Source organism: Mustelus asterias, chromosome 24 (genome assembly GCF_964213995.1).
Source record: "Mustelus asterias chromosome 24, sMusAst1.hap1.1, whole genome shotgun sequence".
Lineage (NCBI taxonomy): Eukaryota > Metazoa > Chordata > Chondrichthyes > Carcharhiniformes > Triakidae > Mustelus > Mustelus asterias.
In genome coordinates, this window is record NC_135824.1 from 14848856 (window position 1) to 14870054 (window position 21199).

The window sequence follows — 21199 nt, forward strand, 5'->3', positions numbered from 1 at the left end:
TTCCTAAACTGACCCCCCTTTGTTTTGAGGCTGTGCCCTTTAGTTCTGGTTTCCTTTCTAAGTGGAAAGAATCTCTCCACTTCTACCCTATCCAGCCCCTTCATTACCTTATGTGCCTCTATAAGATCACCCCTCAGCCTTCTAAACTCCAACGAGTACAAACCTAATCTGCTCAATCTCTCCTCATAAACTACACCCCTCATCTCCGGTATCAACCTGGTGAACCTTCTCTGCACTCCCTCCAAGGCCAATATATCCTTTCGCAAGTAAGGGGACCAAAACTGCACACAGTATTCCAGCTGCGGCCTCACCAATGCCTTGTACAGATGCAGCAGGACTTCTCTGCTTTTATATCCTATCCCCCTCGCGATAAATGCCAACATCCCATTTGCCTTCTTGATCACCTGTTGTACTTGCAGACTGATCTAACTTTGTGTCAGTTTCATAAACACTGCATTCCTGGCCTTGTCCACAGGATGAAACAAAGACAAGTTACAGGGCATATTACACCAATGAAGGAGACAGTCTTCTATTGGATACCAAAGAGCAAAAAGCTGTGCTATGATTGGTGGACTATGTATGCAAATGAAGGATTGGAAAGTTGCTCCTTTCTCATTTGCTGTAATTAACTATAACTGCTAATTATCTGTGTGAATCAACAGAACTTCAGAGTGACATTCACTGTCTGATCTCCTTGCTAGCAAGTAATAAAAGCTTGGGAGATTAAGAACTCACCGTGTGTTGTTTGGTTAATCCGCAACAGCCTGAGATCACTGCTCCTGATGGATCCTGAAATGTAAAGGCCTCTTTAATGAAGCTTGCGAGAGAATTTACTAACGCACCATCTTTTTCCATAAGACGTTATTGTGGGATTGTGCTGAGAATGGGATGATGGACTAGTGAGCGTTTGTACAGAGATTGAGTGGGCAGCACAGTGGTTAACACTGCTGCCTCACAGCACCAGAGACCCAGGTTCAATTCCGACCTCGGATCACTGTCTGTGTACAGTTTGCACATTTTCCCTGTATCTGCGTGGGTTTCCTCCATGTGCTCGGGTTTCCTCCCATAGTCCAAAGATATGTGGGTTAGGTTGATTGGCCATGCTAAATTGCCCCTTAGTGTCCCAAGATGTATAGGTGAGGGGAGATTAGCAGGGTAAATATGTGGGGTTACAGGGGATAGAGTCTGGGTGGGATGTTCCATCAGAGAGCCAGTGCAGACTTGATGGGCCAAATGGCCTGCTTCTGCACTGTGCAAGGAACAAAGAAAAGTACAGCGCAGGAACAGGCCCTTCGGCCCTCCAAGCCTGTGCCAATCATGATGCCTGCCTAAACTTAAACCATGTACACTTATGGAGTCCATATCCTTCCATTCCCATCCTATTCATGTATTCATCTAGTTGCCTCTTAAATGCCGCTGTTGTACCTGCTCCCACCACCTCCCCAGGCAGCACGTCCCCCAGCCATTCACCACCCTCTGTGTAAAAAAACTTGCCTCGCCCATATCCTCTAAACTTTTCCCCACACACCTTAAACCTATGTCCCCTAGTACTTGATTTTTCTACCCTAGGAAAGAGCATCTGACTATCCACTCTGTCCATGCCACTCATAATCTTGTAAACCTCTATCAGGTCGCCCCTCAACCTCCGTTGTTCCAGTGAGAACAAACCGAGTTTATCCAACCTCTCCTTACAGCTAATGCCCTCCATACCAGGCAACATCCTGGTAAACCTCTTCTGTACCCTCTCCAAAGGGTTTTTATGATTCTATGATTGTATGTGATTCAGCAGTACTGTACAAAGGAAGATGATTTTGCGTGCATGTGTGTGTGTGTGTGTGTGTGTGCGTGAGTAATTGATTGAGTGGGTGTCTATGTATGTTAGTAGATCCCTTCTCTGTAACCTCCTCCAACTCAGCAATTTCATTGCCACCTTCATTCCCCCACTGCTATTTCTATTCATTTCAGGCCACCCAACAGCCCACGGGAAGTAGAGGAACAGATATGTCAGGAGATTCTGGATATGTGCAGAAAAAATAGGGTTGTTTTAGTGGGAGACTTCAATTTCCCTGGTATAGACTGGAAAGTGCTTAGGGCTGGGGTTCTGGATGGGGAGGAATTTGTAAAATGCGTACTGGAAGGTTCTTTGGAACAGTATGTAGATAGCCCAACTAGAGAGGGGGCTATACTGGATCTAGTTCTGGGAAATGAGCCCGGTCAGGTCATCAAAGTTTCGATAGGGGAACATGTGGCAAATAGTGACCACAACTCTGTTAACTTTCGGATAGTAATGGACAAGGACGAATGTTGTCCGAAGGGTAGGGTGCTAAATTGGGGGAAGGCTAACTATAGCCGGATTAGGCAGGAATTGGTGGCCGTTGATTGGGAGAGGCTGTTCGGGGGTAAGTCCATGTCTGGCATGTGGGACTCTTTTAAGGAACAGTTGATAAGGCTGCAGGACAGGCATGTGCCTGTAAAAAGGAAGGATAGGAAAGGTAGGATTCGAGAGCCGTGGATAACCAGGGAAATTGAGGATCTGATCAAAAACAAAAGAGAGGCGTACGTTAGGTCCAGGCAACTGAAAACAGATGGAGCTCTGGAGGAATACAGAGAGAGTAGGAAGGAACTCAAACGGGGAGTTAGATGGGCAAAAAGAGGTCAAGAAATGTTCTTGGCAGATAGGATTAAGGAGAATCCTAAGGCAATTTATTCATATGTTAGGAACAAAAGAGTTGTCACGGAAAAAGTCGAACCTCTCAGGGACAAAGGAGGGGAATTATGCTTAGAACCCAAGGGAACAGGGGAGATCCTAAATGAATACTTTGCATCGGTATTCACAAAGGAGGGGGACTTGTTGACTGGGAGTGTCTCAGAGGGAGGTGTTGACCCGTTAGAGAGAATCTCCATTACAAGGGAGGAAGTGTTAGGTTTTTTAGGTAACATTAAAACTGACAAATCCCCAGGGCCTGATGGCATCTATCCTCGACTGTTCAGGGAGACAAGAGATGTAATTGCTGGGCCTCTGACGGAAATCTTTGTCTCTTCATTGGACACAGGTGAGGTCCCTGAGGATTGGAGGATAGCGAATGTGGTACCATTATTTAAGAAGGGTAGCAGGGATAACCCAGGTAATTATAGGCCAGTGAGCTTGACGTCCGTGGTAGGGAAGTTGTTGGAGAGGATTCTTAGAGACAGGATGTATGCGCATTTAGAACGGAACAATCTGATTAGTGACAGACAGCATGGTTTTGTAAGAGGGAGGTCGTGTCTTACAAATTTGGTGGAGTTTTTTGAGGAAGTGACAAAAACGGTTGACGAAGGAAGGGCCGTGGATGTCGCCTATATGGATTTCAGTAAGGCATTTGACAAAGTCCCTCATGGCAGGTTGATTAAGAAGGTTAAGACTCATGGGATACAAGGAGAGGTGGCTAGATGGGTAGAAAACTGGCTTGGCCACAGGAGACAGAGGGTAACAGTCAAAGGGTCTTTTTCCGGCTGGAGGTCTGTGACCAGTGGTGTTCCACAGGGCTCTGTACTGGGACCTCTGCTATTTGTGATATATATAAATGATTTGGAAGAAGGTGCAACTGGTGTTATCAGCAAGTTTGCGGATGACACGAAGATGGCTGGACTTGCGGATAGCGATGAGCATTGTCGGACAATACAGCAGGATATAGATAGGCTGGAAAATTGGGCAGAGAGGTGGCAGATGGAATTTATGATGTGGAGATGCCGGCGTTGGACTAGGGTAAACACAGTAAGAAGTTTAACAACACCAGGTTAAAGTCCAACAGGTTTATTTGGTAGCAAAAGCCACACGGTGTGGCTTTTGCTACCAAATAAACCTGTTGGACTTTAACCTGGTGTTGTTAAACTTCTTAGATGGAATTTAATCCAGATAAATGTGAAGTGATGCATTTTGGAAGAAATAATGTAGGCAGGAGTTATACAATAAATGGCAGAGCCATCAAGAGTATAGAAACACAGAGGGACCTAGGTGTGCAAGTCCACAAATCCTTGAAGGTGGCAACACAGGTGGAGAAGGTGGTGAAGAAGGCATATGGTATGCTTGCCTTTATAGGACGGGGTATAGAGTATAAAAGCTGGAGTCTGATGATGCAGCTGAATAGAACGCTGGTTAGGCCACATTTGGAGGACTGCATCCAGTTCTGGTCGCTGCACTACCAGAAGGATGTGGAGGCGGAAGAGAGAGTGCAGAGAAGGTTTACCAGGATGTTGCCTGGTATGGAGGGTCTTAGCTATGAGGAGAGATTGGGTAAACTGGGTTGTTTCCCTGGAAAGACGGAGAATGAGGGGAGATCTAATGGAGGTGTACAAGATTATGAAGGGTATAGATAGGGTGAAGGGTGGGAAGCTTTTTCCCAGATCAGAAGTGACGATCACGAGGGGTCACGGGCTCAAGGTGAGAGGGGCAAAGTATAACTCAGATATTAGAGGGATGTTTTTTACACAGAGGGTGGTGGGGGCCTGGAATGCGCTGCCATGTAGGGTGATGGAGGCAGACACGCTGGCATCGTTTAAGACTTACCTGGATAGTCACATGAACAGCCTGGGAATGGAGGGATACAAACGAATGGTCTAGTTGGACCAAGGAGCGGCACAGGCTTGGAGGGCCGAAGGGCCTGTTTCCTGTGCTGTACTGTTCTTTGTTCTTTGTTCATTCTTCCTACCAAAGTGTATAATTGCACATTTCTGATATAGTCTATCTGCCAAGTCTTTACCCATTCACTTTACCGTTCTTTCGTTACCTTGATGTCACTGTTTCTCACATCTCTGTGAAGCAGCCTGGAAATTTGTCTATATTAAGCTTCTGTCTTTTTTCTATTAATATTTGCACGTTGGGCCGTCCAGTTGTCTGGTTGATTTGTTAAGTAAGTCATTGATCTGAATTTTATGCTCTCCCACCTGCGGGTCTTTAGGCGGAGGAGAGTGTGAAATTGCAGGAACGGATTTCCCTCTGGGCTCTCCCCTGTCCTGGCCAAGCAGTGATTTTACACTGGGGTAGGAAGGGCTTCTGATGTGAAGCCCACCATTGCCCCAATTGAGCCATTTAAATGGCCAATTAATGGGTGCTTAAGCACTGTTTCTGGCCTGGCATCAAATGTTTAGGCGGGCAGGAACATTGAATCTCCATGGGAAATACTGGAAAGAATCAAAGTTAGATCTCAGGCGGAAGGACGGGTTGGGGGGTGGGGGGGAGGACGGGTTGGCGGGGGGAGGACGGGTTGGGGGAGGGGAGGACGGATTGGGGGGGAGGACGGGTTGGGGGGGGAGGACGGGTTAGGGGGGAGGGAGGCGGGGAGATGAGCCTCCATAGGAAGCCCTCAGTCAGAAGCCCTCAGTCAAGCCTGGTGACCTGCAGACCTCCCTGCCCCACTGGCCTCTCTCCCAAGACTCCAGTTGTTCGCTGGTAACTGCCCAGGTCTTCACTATACTTCCCACCTTGGGACACCTTACGCTTACCTTGTCCTGTGGCTCTGGCACTTAACCTCAGAAAAGTTGCTATAGTTCCACTTCTGTCCATCGCTGCAGAGACGGGAGAACTGCCAGCCAATCAGATTCATTCCTCCCAAGTGACAGGTGCAAGTCCCTCCTGCAGCCAATTAACACTCATTGGGAGCATAAATTTGATTTGATTTATTATTGTCACATGTATTGGGATACAGTGAAAAGTATTGTTTCTTGCGCGCTATACAGACAAAGCATACAGTTCATAGAGTACATAGGGGAGAAGGAAAGGAGAAGGTGCAGAATGTAGTCATAGTTAGAGAAAGATCAACTTAATATAAGGTAAGTCCATTCAGAAGCCTGATGGCAGCGGGAAGAAGCTGTTCTTGAGTCGGTTGGTGCGTGATCTCAGACTTTTGTATCTTTTTCCTGACGGAAGACAGTGGAAGAGAGAATGTCCGGGGTGCGTGGGGTTCTTGATTATGCTGGCTGCTTTTCTGAGGCATTGGGAAGTGTAGACAGAGTCAATGGATGGGAGGCTGGTTTGAGTGATGGACTGGGCTACGTTCACAACCTTTTGTAGTTTCTTGGTCAGTGTAGGAGCCATACCAAGTTATGACACATCTGGATAGGATGCTTTCTGTGGTGCACCTGTAAAAATTGGTGAGAGTCATAGCAGACATGCTGAGTTTCTTTAGCCACCTGAGAATATAGAGGCGTTGGTGGCTGCGGGGGTGTCAGTGTCGATGGGGATGAGGTCCCCACTGACTGCTCGAATGGTAGGAGTTGGTCGCCTCTATTCTAATGGCTCAAACCATTGTTACCATGTGTGTACAATTGCTGTTTGTGTAAATGTGGAGGTACCTGTGATTGTAAAATGTGTGAGAAAGCGTTTGTTTACTTAATTCCAGATGAATTTACTCTATTTAATGTCGGTTTTTTTGGCATTGCAAATACACCAGAGTAATTTGAGATGTCACACTGTAAAAAGAATGAAGAATCTTTGATGGATTTTCTGTTGTCAGAATCTGGTTTGGGAGCGCACTGCCTCTGTGAGAAAGAGCATCGCACTCTCATGCTGACATTGAGTGAAGTCAAGGCTGGTCCCTCTTGTTTAACTTCAGTCACTCCCGATAGATGACTCTGATTCTGAGCCTCCCATTGTGATTGAGAGGTGAACACGTCAGGGTCTTTGAGGTGCTGGAAGTTGTTAGTATGCAGGATTCATCAGTGTTCAGTAATGTACATCACCAGATTGATCAGTTCACAGCAACAAGTGAACCTCAACCCAGACCCAAATATGTTGTGTACAATTGTTCTGAGTTTGATTATGTGAGTCCGTTTACTATCGCTGTGATTAGTTAAGCTTGGGTGTTGACCCAGGGGAAAATCAAACAAGCTGGAAAGAGCTGGTACATGGAGCAGACGTTGTAAATTACTGAGAAGAAAAGCTGTTGTTCACAGGGAAACTAGATCTCAGGCGGGAAGAGGGGAGGGTGAGTCTCTGGGAAGACATTATCCGGCCGGGAAGGGATGTGGCAGGGGAGCAGCGTTATTTATTCCTTTTTCTGCACGTGCGCAGTTGGAGGCTCCAATTGGAGCTGCAGGATTTCAGGTATGTGAAGCCCCGCCCACAGACTTCTACAGCGAGATTCGGACTCGCTGATAATTTTTCAGGTAGAGTGTATATTGGGGCGCCTCAGAACGGGTCTAAAAGCCGGGTCTGAAACACTCCCGGTTTCAAGTCCGCCCCGCACTGATCAAAAAATGGTAAAATAGCACCCCCTGTGTGGGAGAGTGAGAGAGTGAGTGGGTGTGTGGAAGAGGGTGAGCTTTGTGGTTAGATGAGCATAGGATCAGGAGTAGACCATTCAGCCCTTTGAACCTGTTCCACTATCCATCTAGGTGTTGGCTGATCTTCGACCTCGACACCATTATTTCCAACACAGCTGCATATTCCTTGATGTAGAATCATAGAAACCCTACAGTGCAGAAAGAGGCCATTCAGCCCATCGAGTCTGCACCGACCACAATCCCACTCAGGCCCTACCCCCATATGCCTACATATTTTACCTGCTAATCCCTCTAATCTACGCATCCCAGGACACTAAGGGGCAATTTCAGCATGGCCAATCAACCTAACCCGCACATCTTTGGACTGTGGGAGGAAACCGGAGCACCCGGAGGAAACCCACGCAGACACGAGGAGAATGTGCAAACTCCACACAGACAGTGACCCAAGCCGGGAATCGAACCCAGGTCCCTGGAGCTGTGAAGCAGCAATGCTAACCACTGTGCTACCGTGCCACCCATGCTCCCATGTCTTTATATCTTGAAAGCTATCAGTCTCTGATTAGAACAACTCAGCAACTGAGCTTCCACAGACACCTGGGGCAAAGAATTCTGAAGATTCACCACCTTTTAAGTGAAGTAATACCTCATCATCTCAGTCCTAACTGCCTCTTATTCTGAGACTGTGTGTCTGGGTCTAATACCTCCCAACCAGGGGAAGCATTCTTCCACTATCCACTATGTCGAGCCCTGTAAGAATTTTGCAAGTTTCAGTAAAATCACCTCTCATTCTTGTAAACTCAGGAGAATACAGGCCCAGTCTCCTCAACCTCTCCGCACAGGACAATCCTACCATCCCAGTGATTAGTGTGGTGAACCTTAGTTGCACTTCCAGTGGTGAATGTATCCTCCCTTCATACAAAACTGTGCACAATACTCCAGATGCGGGCTCACCAAGGCTCCATACAATTGCGGGGAAACTTCTTCACACTGTGCTCAAATCCTCTTGCAACAAAGGCCAACATACCTGTGATATATGTGAGTATATTGTATGTCAGGGTTTGGGGTGTGGACTGCCCCTTTAAGGGTGTGGGTCAGGTGCCCCCTGGGCAATTAGCTCCTCTCAGTGTGGGACCCTGTTGGGCAGAGATCTGACTGTGAATCATTGCACACCTTCAATAAACAGCTCCCAGTGTTCAAGTTATTAAGCCTACTTTGTGATTCTTTATGCACCCTTAGTCCATAGCAGCGTGCATAATAACACCATTATTAGGGGTGTGGTGGCCTACAGGTATTATCGCTGGACTATTAATCCAGATATTCAGCTAATGTTCTGAGGGTCTGGATTCGAATCCTGCCACAGCAGATGGTGGAATTTGAATTCAATAAAAATATCTGGAATTAAGAATCTGCTGATGACCATGAAACCGTTGTTGATTGTCGAAAAACCCATTTGGTTCATTAATGTCCTTGAGGAAAGGAAATCTGCTGTCCTTACCTGGTCTGGCCAAATGTGACTCCAGAGTCACAGCAATGTGGTTGACTCTCAACTGCCTTCAAAGGCAAACAGGGATGGGCAATAAATGCTGCCCAGCCAGCGACGCCCATGTCCCAAGAGTGAATAAGAAAAAAATTAGCCTTACTAATTTTTTGCTGCACCTGCATGTCAGCTTTTAGTGACTAATAAACAAGGATATTGGGTCACCCTGGACTTGGAATCATCGAATAATAGAATCCTTACAGTGCAGAAGGAGGCCACCCGGTTCATCAAGTCCACACCGACCACAATTCCACCCAGAACCCACTCCCGTGACCCCACATATTTACGTTGCTAATCCCCCTGATACTAGGGTCAGTTTAGCATCAACACTTCCCAATCTCTCACCATTTAATAAATACTCTGCATTTCTGTCTTTCCTACAAAGTTAGCACAGCTACATCACAGCGCCAGGGAACCGGGTTCGATTCCCGGCTTGGGTCACTGTCTGTGCAGAGTCTGCATGTTCTCTCCGTGTCTGCGTGGGTTTCCTCCGGGTGCTCCGGTTTCCTCCCACAGTCTGAAAGACGTGCTGGTTAGGTTGTATTGGCCGTGCTAAATTCTCCCTCAGTGTACCCGAACAGGCGATGGAGTGTGGCGACTCGGGGACTTTCACAGTAACTTCATTGCAGTGTTAATGTAAGCCGACTTGTGACAATAATAAATAAACTTTAAAGAAGCAGATAATTTCATATTTTTTCACATTATTTGAATTGAACTGATTTATTATTGTCACATGTATTGGGATACAGTAAAAAGTATTGTTTCTCGTGAGCTATACAGACAAAACATACCATTCATAGAGTACATAAGGGAGAAGGGAAGGAGAGGGTGCAGGGTATAGTGTTCCAGTTACCGAGAGGGTGTAGAGAAAGCATACCATTGAGAAGCAACCTGATGCGCTATCAATAAGGCGAAAGACTACCTGTGTGCCAATACAAGTGTAGGCTTTTATTCACAACAGAATCAGGAGCAGATCCCAACAAATAACCGACCTGGACTGAACAAGGGGGAGGAGACAGCCACCTTTATACTAGGTGCCGAGGGGAGGAACCAAACTGGGAGGGGATGTGTCCAGGTATGAGAAACACACAACGGTGGTCCATATAGGACAAAGGCACAACTGAGGTCCACCACATTCACCCCTTCCTTTAAAAAAACAAACGGGGGTGAAGCGGAAACAATATCACAAGTCCAGACGAACCGGTGGCTTGATCCGCCGTCGCGATCATCGTAGTGCAAATCGCAGAGTCGTCCGAGCAGGGAGCGATGTCGGCCCAGGCTCCGTACAGTGAGCGTCGCGAGAAGGCGCTGGGTGGTGTGAAGCGGACCAATCCGTCGTCCCGTCCAGTCGTCGGGTACTGCGTGGCGACGGCTCCGGCGACTCAAGCGAGCTGTACATAGGGGCGAGAGGAGTGAGCTGTGGCCCTGGTGGCGTATGGAGAACAGTGGGAACTGGAGCTGGGGGGTGGGGGGCCGCAACAGGCTCTGGGCACACTACATTGGGGACAGGGACTGAAAGAGAGAGAGGCATAGCTGTCTCCGAGTGGACAACACTGGGAACAGTGGGGCGGAAGGACGTGGTGGCCTCCGGGGCACTCACGGGTGCCAAGTCACAGACAGAAACCGTGTCCTCCCGCCCATCAGGGTACGCTACATAAGCGTATTGAGGGTTAGCGTGGAGCAATTGGACCTCCTCGACCAAGGGATCTGCCTTATGGGTCCAACATGCTTCCGAAGCAGGACGGGCCCCGGGGACATCAGCCAATCCGGGAGCGAAGTACCCGAAGAGGACTTTCTGGGAAACGAGAACATCCGCTCGTGAGGGGTCGTATTGGTCGCTGTGCACAAGAGTGACCTAATGGAATGTAATGCGTCCGGAAGGACGTCTTGCCAATGGCTGACTGGAAGGCCCCTAGACCGTAGCACTAATAGAACGGCCTTCCAGACAGTTGCGTTCTCCCGCTCTACTTGACCATTACTCCTGGGGTTATAGCTAGTGGTGCGGCTGGAGGCAACGCCTTTGGCGAGCAGGTACTGCCTCAGCTCGTCACTCATGAAAGAGGACCCACGGTCGCTATGAACATAGGATGAGAAGTCGAACAGGGTGAAGAGCGTGTTCAGGGTCCGAATCACTGTAGCCGTGGTCATGTCCGAGCAGGGGAAGGCAAAAGAGAAACGTGAGTATTCATCAATGATATTCAGGAAATAAACATTGCGGTTAGAGGAAGGGAGCGGGCCTTTAAAATCAATGCTAAGGCGCTCAAACGCGCGAGTGGCCTTTACCAGGTGTGCCCTACCTGGCTGGTAGAACTGCGGTTTGCACTCAGCGCAGACCCTGCATTGCCTGGTAATCGTCCGGACTTCCTCAAGGGAGTAGGGCAGGTTACGGGCTTTGACAAAGTGGAAAAATCTGGTGACACCCGGGTGACAGAGGTCATTATGGAGGAACTGTAGCTGGTCTAGTTGGGCGCTGGCACATGATCCACGGGACAGGGCATCTGGGGGCTCATTGAGCTTCCCAGGCCGGTACATGATGTCATATCTGTAGGTGGAGAGCTCAATCCTCCACCGTAAGATCTTGTCATTCTTAATCTTGCCCTTTTGCCTGGTGTTAAACAGGAAGGCAACCGACCGCTGGTCCGTAATTAAGGTGAATCGTTGGCCCGCAAGATAATGGCGCCAGTGCCGGACGGCTTCCACGATGGCCTGGGCCTCCTTCTTGACCGAGGAGTGTCGAATCTCAGGGCCTTGTAAGGTCTGGGAAAAAAAGGCCCCTCTGGTTAAGGGTGGCGGCTAGGGCAAAGTCAGACGCATCACTTTCCACTTGGAATGGGATGGATTCGTCCACAGCATGCATCGCGGCCTTCGCGATGTCCGCTTTGATGTCGTCGAAGGCCCGACGGGCCTCCTCCGTCAGGGGAAAAGAGGTCGATTTTAGAAGCGGACGGGCTTTATCCGCGTAACGGGGAACCCACTGGGCATTGTAGGAGAAGAAGCCCAGGCATCTCCTCAGTACTTTGAGAGTAGTAGGGAGGGGGAGCTGCATAAGGGGACGCATACGGGCTGGGTCGGGACCAAGGACACCATTTTCTATCACGTACCCAAGGATGGCGAGGCGGCGAGTCCGAAAAACACACTTCGCCTCATTGTATGTCAGGTTCAGGAGAGTGTCCGTACGAAGGAATTTTTGTAGGTTGGCATCATGGTCCTGCAGGTCATGGCCGCAGATGGTGACGTTATCCAGATACGGGAAAGTGGCCCATAGCCCGTGCTGGTCCACCATTTGATCCATGGCCCGCTGGAAGACTGAGACCCCATTGGTGACACCAAAGGGGACTCGGAGGAACTGGTAGAGGCGACCATCCGCCTCAAAGGCAGTATATGGGCGATCCTCCGAGTGGATAGGGAGCTGGTGGTAAGCCGATTTTAAATCGATTGTAGAGAAAACCCTATAGTGCGCGATGCGGTTGACTATGACCGCGATGCGGGGAAGAGGGTACGCATCTAGTTGGGTATACCTGTTTATGGTTTGGCTATAGTCAATCACCATGTGGTGTTTCTCCCCCGATTTAACTACGACCACTTGCGCCCTCCAGGGGCTGGTGCTGGCCTGGATAATCCCTTCCCTGAGCAAACGTTGTACTTCGGACCGAATGAAGGCCCAGTCTTCCGCACTATAGCGCCTACTTTTGGTGGCTATAGGCCTACAATCCGGGGTGAGGTTATCGAATAAAAGGGGGGGGGTGTAGTCTTGAGGGTCGAGAGACTGCAGGTGGTCCGCGAGGGGCGCTGCAGATGGAGAGCGGGGGATAAGGGCCATCATACTGCAGGGTGACGCTCCTCTGATGGCTGAGGAAATCTAACCCCAGCAGTACAGCTGCGCAGAGTCGCGGCAGCACGAGGAGCCGAAAACGCTCGTAGACTGTGCCCTGTACCGTCAGCGTCACCAAGCAGCACCCGAGGACCTCCACTGAGTGGGAATTCGAGGCCATGGAGATGGTCTGGCTCCAGGGTCGCACGGGAAGGGCATATTGATGCACTGTGCGAGGGTGTATAAAACTTTCTGTGCTCCCGCAGTCGAACAGGCAGTTTTCTGCATGGTCATTTACCTTGATCTCCATTATGGACTTGGAGAGTTGGTGAGGCTGCGACTGGTCCAGGCAAATCGATGCCACCGTCGAATCCAGGAAGAATCCATCTTCGTCCGCGTCTGATGATGTCACGGATAAAGCTTCCTGCTCGGCGCGTCTTGATGACAGTCTCAAAGATAGCGATTCCCGCGCATCCGGTGACTGCATCAAAGATGGCGATTCCCGCACTTCCAGTGACCGCATTAAAGGTGGCTGCGCCCGCAGAACACACGTGGCGCCACGAGGCTTCGGAGTCGGCTTCGCCCGGCAGACTTTAATGAAGTGGCCTAGCTTACCGCATCCGGAGCAAATCGCATCCTTCGCCGGCCAGAGATGCCGAGGGTGCGTGGGTAGGCCACAAAAGTAACATTTGGGCCCTGCCGGAACAGCCGTCGCGATAGAGCCATCAATAGAACGGGATGCGGGGTAGGACCCGAGGTTGTGAGAGGCCGCTTCTAGCGTTTCAGCCATTGTGGCCGTTTTCCAGAGATCCAGGCCATCTTGTTCAAGCAGATGCTGCCGGATGTATGTAGACTCAATGCCCGCAACGTAGGTGTCGCGGATCAGGTCCTCCGTGTTCTGAGCTGCTGTAACAGCCTTACAGTCGCAAGCTCGAGCTAGAACCCGCAGGGCGCGCAGAAATTGGACACACGATTCTCCTGGCTGCTGCTTGCGGGTAGTTAGGAGATGTCTGGCGTAAACCACGTTAGGGCTCTTTCGAAACTGCCCTTTTAGGAGTTCGATAGCGTCCGAGTATGTAGCAGCGTCCCGGAAGATACCGTAGACTGCTTCGCTTACCCGGGCGCGGAGCACGTGGAGTTTAACGTCGTCGGAGTCGATGGCCGTAGCGGTGTCGATGAATGCTTCGAAGCAGTCCAGCCAATGGTCAAATTTATGAGAGGCTCCGACCTCTTGAGGGTCTAATGTTAACTTGTCGGGTTTTAGAAACTGCTCCATGTTGGTCAACTGTTGTGAATAAAATTGATGCGCTATCAATAAGGCGAAAGACTACCTGTGTGCCAATACAAGTGTAGGCTTTTATTCACAACAGAATCAGGAGCACATCCCAACAAATAACCAACCTGGACTGAACAAGGGGGAGGAGACAGCCACCTTTCTACTAGGTGCCGAGGGGAGGAACCAAACCGGGAGGGGATGTGTCCAGGTATGACAAACACACAACGGTGGTCCATATAGGACAAAGGCACAACTGAGGTCCACCACACAACCATCATCAGCTCTCCACTTTGATTTGATTTGATTTGATTTATTGTCACATGTATTAGTATACAGCGAAAAGTAGTGTTTCCTGCGCACTACACAGACAAAGCATACCGTTCATAGAGAAGGAAAGGAGAGAGTGCAGAATGTAGTGCTACAGTCATAGCTAGGGTGTAGAGAAAGATCAACTTAATACATGGTTCCCTTAGCATCTTCCCTGAGCATCACGGGACACTAAGGGGCAATTCAAAAGTCTGATGGCAGCAGGGAAGAAACTGTTCTTGAGTCAATTGGTACATGGTCTCAGAATTTTGTATCTTTTTCCCGAAGGTGGAAGAGAGAATGTCTAGGGTGCGTGGGGTCCTTGATTATGCTGTCCACTATTGCAGGGCAGTGAGGAGTTGATGGATAGGTTTGGTGTCGGTGAATACCCTGCCAGCTTGTCCACGCAAGATCTGAGCGCTCGTTCTATTTGTAATGCGCTTGCACACTCACTCGGCCTCTCTAAATCCCCTTGAACGCTCTCTCCATCCTCCTCACAGCTCACATTCCCACCGAGTTTTAAAAATATTGCGTTTGGTCCCCGCTTCCAAATCGTTAAATAGCTGGGGGGCCCAAATACTCATCCGTGCGATACCTCCACAGTCTGCCGACTCAAGAGTGACCCGCTTATTCTCACTCTTTTCTGCCCATTATCCAATTCTCAATCCATGGCAGTATAATAGATATCCCTGTTACTGACTGTTGTGTGTGAAATCAGCAACCATCACATTATTGGCAGGGAGGAAACATCACAGGTATGGAAGCTAAATAGCAGTGTTGAGAAAATTGATTGAATTGAATGCCTTCGGTTAAATAACTGTGAGCTGGTGTGGGAAAGGTCCTTGTGTATTAGTGTGGAATTGAAGGAGTGAGGCTGAGCAGGAACCAGTGATGGAGATCAGAGCAGCTGCTTTTCTCCGGCTGTCAGACACAGATCCATTGCCAGTGATTGAGTAGCTGTGCATGTAAAGCATGGCCCGACAATAACAGAGACCATATTACGATTCCCAGACCGTAGCTCTTCATATCCTTTCATTTGTGTCAAGTCAATCCCCGCTTAACTTTCTGACTGTCCACATAAATTCCCACATTTCACCAAGGTGTCCTTGCTAACAGGCTGTCTGTGTGATTGAGCCTCTGCGGGGTTGCTGCCCTCACACACATACGTTGCCTCGAGTCTTGCATGCACGTGGCTGTGGCTCTGCTGTATTGTTGCTGTGTATTTAACAAAGTCTTTTTGCAACCCGAGAAGTCACTGTGTTTTGTATTTGCGCTTGGCGCTGCATTACACAACTGGTTCTGTTAACACCTCTGCAGGCTGCCATGCCAGAAACTTGTCAGTTGCTTGGATTTGAGTACAATATATCTGACAAGTCAAAGAGATTTCAATCTCATTGTTTCTGCTGTTTTGTGTTTGCCTCAAATCATTTCTCCATCGAGCACTGCATTCACTCCTCCACTTTCTTGGGAGTTGGCTCCCCTTCCCATGCACACACATGCACACACACATGCACGCGACTGTACATGCATGCATGCATACATATGCATACATATACACACTCCAAAGATGTGCGGGTTAGGTTGATTGGCCATGCTAAATTGCCCCTTAGTGTCCTGGGATGATTAGGTTAGAGGGATTAGTGGGGTAAATGTGTGGGTTAGTGGGAGTAAGGCCAAGGTGGGATTGTTGTCGATGCAGACTCGATGGGCCGAATAGCCTCCTTCTGCACTGTAGGGTTTCTATGATTCTATGATATGCACACATTCATATACACATGCTTGGACATGTATACATGCATGCGTGCACGCACAGACACCACACATCAATGACACAATGCACGCACGCACACACACACACACAGTCTGTCAGGATTAATGGGATGTTAATGACAGATAGAATCCCTACAGTGCAGAAGGAGGCCATTCGACCCATCGAGTCTTCACCGACAACAATTGCATCTCGGCACTACCCCCGCAACCCCACACGTTCAGCCCGCCAATCCCTCTAACCTACGCATCCCAGGACACTAAGGGGCAATTTATCATGGCCACTGCACCTAACCCGCACATCTTTGGACTGTGGAAAGAAACCGGAGCACCCGGAGGAAACCCACACAGACACGGGGAGAACGTGCAGACTCCACACAGACAGCGACCCGAGCCAGGAGTTGAACCTGAGTCCCTGGAGCTGTGAGTAACCACTGTGCCACCGTGTTGGCATGCAGTCAACAGCAACTCCAGAGTAAACTTGCCGTTGCATTCCTCCTGGCCACATGGAAGATGTGGAAATTGTATTTCTTCATGCAGCCAAATTTAGCATGGATACACTTGAGGATTTAAAAAATAATATTCTGATTAATCAAGCTACAGAGAGAGTGTTTGAAGTTTGGTCCTCTTACACAACTGGTTACTCAGGCTTTTATCCTTTTCCAATATTTTTTGCCTTCATTCCAAATTTCCAGCATTTACACTTCCCAACTGTAAGTTGTCTTGGACATCAGGAGCTGCCGGCATGAATAACCCTGACCCCATGTACGAGGTCTGCAGAGTGCAGCAAGTGATTCTGTCTCCATTCTGTTTGCTTTGTTTCTGACTGTTACCTCCAGAAAGGGTGCAGACTCATTCTTGTCCCTCCTCCCCAGTAGGCGCCCATTCCTATGTGTGCCAACTCTCCGCCAGTACATTGTCTGAGTGACCATTCTTCATTGGAGTGCCGATGGCAGCTCAGTCTGACTCCTCCCTTGCCCAATCGCCACACACTTTCTAGTGCAGACGATCAGACAGAGATCAGGAGCAAGAACCCTCGAATTGAGGGTGGTGATCAGGAGGAGGAACCCTAATTTCCTGAAAACAAACAGCAAATGTTGGAAATACTCAGCAGGTCTGGCAGCATCTGTGGGGAGAGAAACAGAGTTAACGGGAGGGATTCTGCGGCCGTGCTCACCTGAAAACCGGAGAATCCCGCCCAACTCCAATGGACTTTTACATGGCCCGCCCACCGCCCGCTAGAATTCAAGTGGCGGGCCGGATGTGAGAATTCCGGCCTTCCCTCAACCTGATTTTTCTTTCTCTTAGTTGTAAGATATTTCTGGATCTGCACACAGCTGGCCTAGTCAGGCAGGTTTGCAAGGGTTGCCATGGCTGGAAAAGACCCTTGCCATGGTAACAAGCAGCAATGGATTCCTCTCAATTTAATGCAAAAGCAACTTTTGCCATGTAAATGGGGGATTTTGTGCAGTTTTGGTGTCCTTAACGAAGGAAGGATGATCTTGCTATAGAGGGAACACAGCGAAGGTTTACCAGGCTGATTCCTGGGGTGGCAGGCTTGTTATATGAGGAGAGACTAAGTCGGTTAGGATTATATTCACTGGAATTTAGAAGAGTGAGAGGGGATCTCACAGAAGCTTATAAAATTCTAACAAGGTTAGACAGGGTAGGTACAGAAAGAATGTTCCCAATTGTGGAGGAGCCCAGAACTCGGAGTCATAGTTTGAGGATAAGGGGTAAACCTTTTAGAACTGAGGTGAGGAGACATTTCTTCACCCAGAGGATGGCGAATGTGTGGAATTCAGTACCATAGAAAGTAGTTGAGGCCAAAAAGTTGTCTGATTTCAAGAAGAAATTAGATGTAGCTCTTGAGGCTAAAGGGATCAAGGGATATGGGAGGAAGGGGGGATTGAGATATTGAATTCGATGATCAAAATGAATGGCGAAGCAGGCTCGAAGGGCCGAATGGCCAACTCCTCCTTCTAGTTTCTGTGTTTCTATGATTTCACTTTATCTGTCTATGGCCTGGGAGTGTTTACTGGGACCATCTGCATTTGTATCTTGCCCGTTCTGTTTGTCTCAACCTCAGGCACTCATTGTGTCGGCTATTCTGATCTTTCAGATGTACAGCACATCAAGAGGAGGGACATTGTGTTGAAACGAGAGCTGGGCGAGGGAGCTTTTGGGAAAGTTTTCTTGGCCGAATGTTACAATTTGAGCCCAACCAAGGACAAGATGCTGGTGGCAGTTAAGGTGAGTGTTGAAAGTTTTTAAAGCTTAATTATTGTCACAAGTAGGCTGACATTAACACTGCATTGAAGTTACTGTGAAAATTCCCTCCGGCGCCTGTTCGGGTGCACTGAGGGAGAATTTAGCATGGCCAATGCACCTAACCAGCACATCTTTGGACTGTGGGAGGAAACTGGAATACCCAGAGGAAACCCACACAGGCAAAGGAAGAATGTGCAGACTCCACACAGACAGTGACCCAACCCGGGAATCCGGGTTCCTGGCGCAGTGAGGTAGCAATGCTAACCACTGTGCCACGAGTGTGCCCCGGAGATGATACCTACTTCATCTCATTTCTTTAAAACACTCTTTTAGATTGTTGCAGACTGAATTCAGTGCTGGCTTTTAACCCTAGTGCTGGACACCAGCTATTTAAACTGATTGCTCATCCTAATATCTTAAATCAATATCTGGCCCAAACTCCAGTGCAGAGTGGCAAGGCAGAGCCTGAGGTAAAGGTACATTCCAACTCTGCTGTGTTGCAATGATGAAGGTCTTGGAATGAAAATAGGTCCAGGTGTGACCAATCCTGCCCTCTCCAGATTGGATCTGAGTCAAACAGCCTAAGGTTAAGACCAGACTCTTGAAACCACACTGATTCATGCACAGAAGTCCCTGGTGCTGCTCTGTGTCACCTCATACTGCACCAGTGTTCAATACAACCCCAATGTCCTATTAATCTGATGCAGTTGGATCCTCCACCAACCCATTGGCGTCACTTATTGGGAAGCTGCTACTGCCATTCAGAGGGACAATTCTGATATATTTTGTCCTTATTCTTTCTTGGTGTAATAAGTCTTCAGAGGCAGACGTCCCTCCACCAAAATCTCATTATTTACAATTCCAGTAGCAATACACAGAGTGCTATCATTCAGCAGTCTACCTTCTGGAGTGCCAGAGGAACTGACACTCTCAGTTAAATACAAGGAAAAAAACTCCCTGATTGGCCCATCAATTGACTCCTTAATCAGGGAGTTCATATTAAGAATATAAGAAAATAAGAACTCGGAACAGGAATAGGCCATCTGGCCCCTCGAGCCTGCTCCGCCATTCAATAAGATCATCGCTGACCTTTTCGTGGACTCAGCTCCACTTACCCGCCCACTCACCATAGCCGTTAATTCCTTTACTGTTCAAAAATTTATTTATCCTTGCTTATAAACATTCAATGAGGTAGCCCCAAATGCTTCACTGGGCAGGAAATTCCACAGATTCACAACCCTTTGTGTGAAGAAGTTCCTTTCAACTCAGTCCTAAATCTGCACCCCCTTATTTTGAGGCCATGCCCTCTGGTTCTAGTTTCACCTGCTGTTGGAAACAACTTTCTTGCTTCTGTCTTATTCATTCCCTTCATAATCTTATATGTGTCTATAAGGTCTCCCCTCATTCTTCTGAATTCCAATGAGTATAGCCCCAGTCTACCCAGTCTCTCCTCATAAGCCAACCCTCTCAACTCCAGAATCAACCTAGTGCATCTCCTCTGCACCCCCTCCAGTGCCAGTGTATCCTTTCTCAAGTAAGGAGACCAAAACTGTACACAGTACTCCAGGTGTGGCCTCACCAGCACCTTATACAGCTGCAACATAACCTCACTGTTTTTAAACTCCATCCCTCTAGCAATGAAGGACAAAATTCCATTTGCCTTCTTAATTACCTGCTGCACCTGCAAACCAACGTTTTGTGATTCCTGCACAAGGACACCCAGGTCCCTCTGCACAGCAGCATGCTGCAATTTTGTACCATGTAAGTAATAGTCCATTTTGCTGTTATTCCTACCAAAATGGATGACCTCACATTTACCAACATTGTACTGCATCTGCCAGACCCTCGCCCACTCACTTAGACTATCTATATCCCTTTGCAGACTTTCAGTGTCCTCTGCACACTTTGCTCTGCCACTCATCTCAGTGTCATCTGCAAATTTTGGCACAATACACTTGGTCCCCAATTCCAAATCATCCATATAAATCATAAGCAATTGCGGTCCCAACTCTGATCCCTGAGGCATACCACTAGTCACTGATCGCCAACCAGAAAAACACCCATTTACCCCCACTCTTTGCTTTCTGTTAGTTAACCAATCCTCTATCCATGCTAATACATTACCCGTAACACCATGCACCTTTATCTTATGCAGCAGCCTTTGGTGCGGCACCCTGTCAAATGCCTTCTGGAAGTCCAGATACACCACATCCACAGATTCCCCATTGTCCACTGCGCACGTAATGTTCTCAAATTAATCAAACATGACCTGCCCTCCATGAACCCATGCTGTGTCTTCCCAATGGGACAATTTATATCCAGATGTCTCGTTATTTCTTCCTTGATGATAGATTCAAGCATTTTCCCTACTACGGAAGTTAAGCAAAACTGGCCTATAGTTACCCGCCTTTTGTCTACCTTTTTTAAACAGTGGTGACACATTTGCTGTTTTCCATTCTGTGGGAACCACCCCAGAGTCCAGCGAATTTTGGTAAATTACCACTGGTGCATTTGCTATTTCCCCGCCATCTCTTTTAGTACCCTGGGATGCATTCCATCAGGGCTGGGAGACTTGTCTACTTTCAGCCCCATTAGTTTGCCTAACGCTACCTCTTCTGTGATAATGATAGTTTCTAGGTCCTCATCTGCCATAACCTTCTTGTCATCAATTTTTGGCATGTTATTTGTATCTTCCACTGTGAAGACCGACACAGAATACCTGTTCAATGCCTCAGCCATTTCCTCATTTCCAGTTATTACAACCCCCTTCTCATCCTCTAAAGGACCAATGTTTACTTTAGCCACTCTTTTTCGTTTTATATATTTGTAGAAACTTTTGCTGTCTGTTTTTATATTATGACCTAGTTTACTCTCATAATCCATCTTACTTTTCTTTATAACTTTTTTCGTGGCTTTATGTTGACCTTTAAAGATTTCCCAATCCTCTAGTTTTCCACTAATCTTTGCCACT

The 21199-nt window shown here is 48.1% G+C and overlaps 1 protein-coding gene across 1 annotated transcript in view; it reads left to right on the top strand.

The window, feature by feature from the left end:
* Positions 1-21199, top strand: part of LOC144511044 (NT-3 growth factor receptor-like) — an 826965-nt gene that overhangs the window by 720155 nt on the left and 85611 nt on the right. The window contains exon 12 of the mRNA XM_078241014.1: positions 18080-18210. Within this exon, the coding sequence (XP_078097140.1) occupies positions 18080-18210 (131 nt within the window). The remainder of the gene's footprint in view (positions 1-18079; positions 18211-21199) is intronic.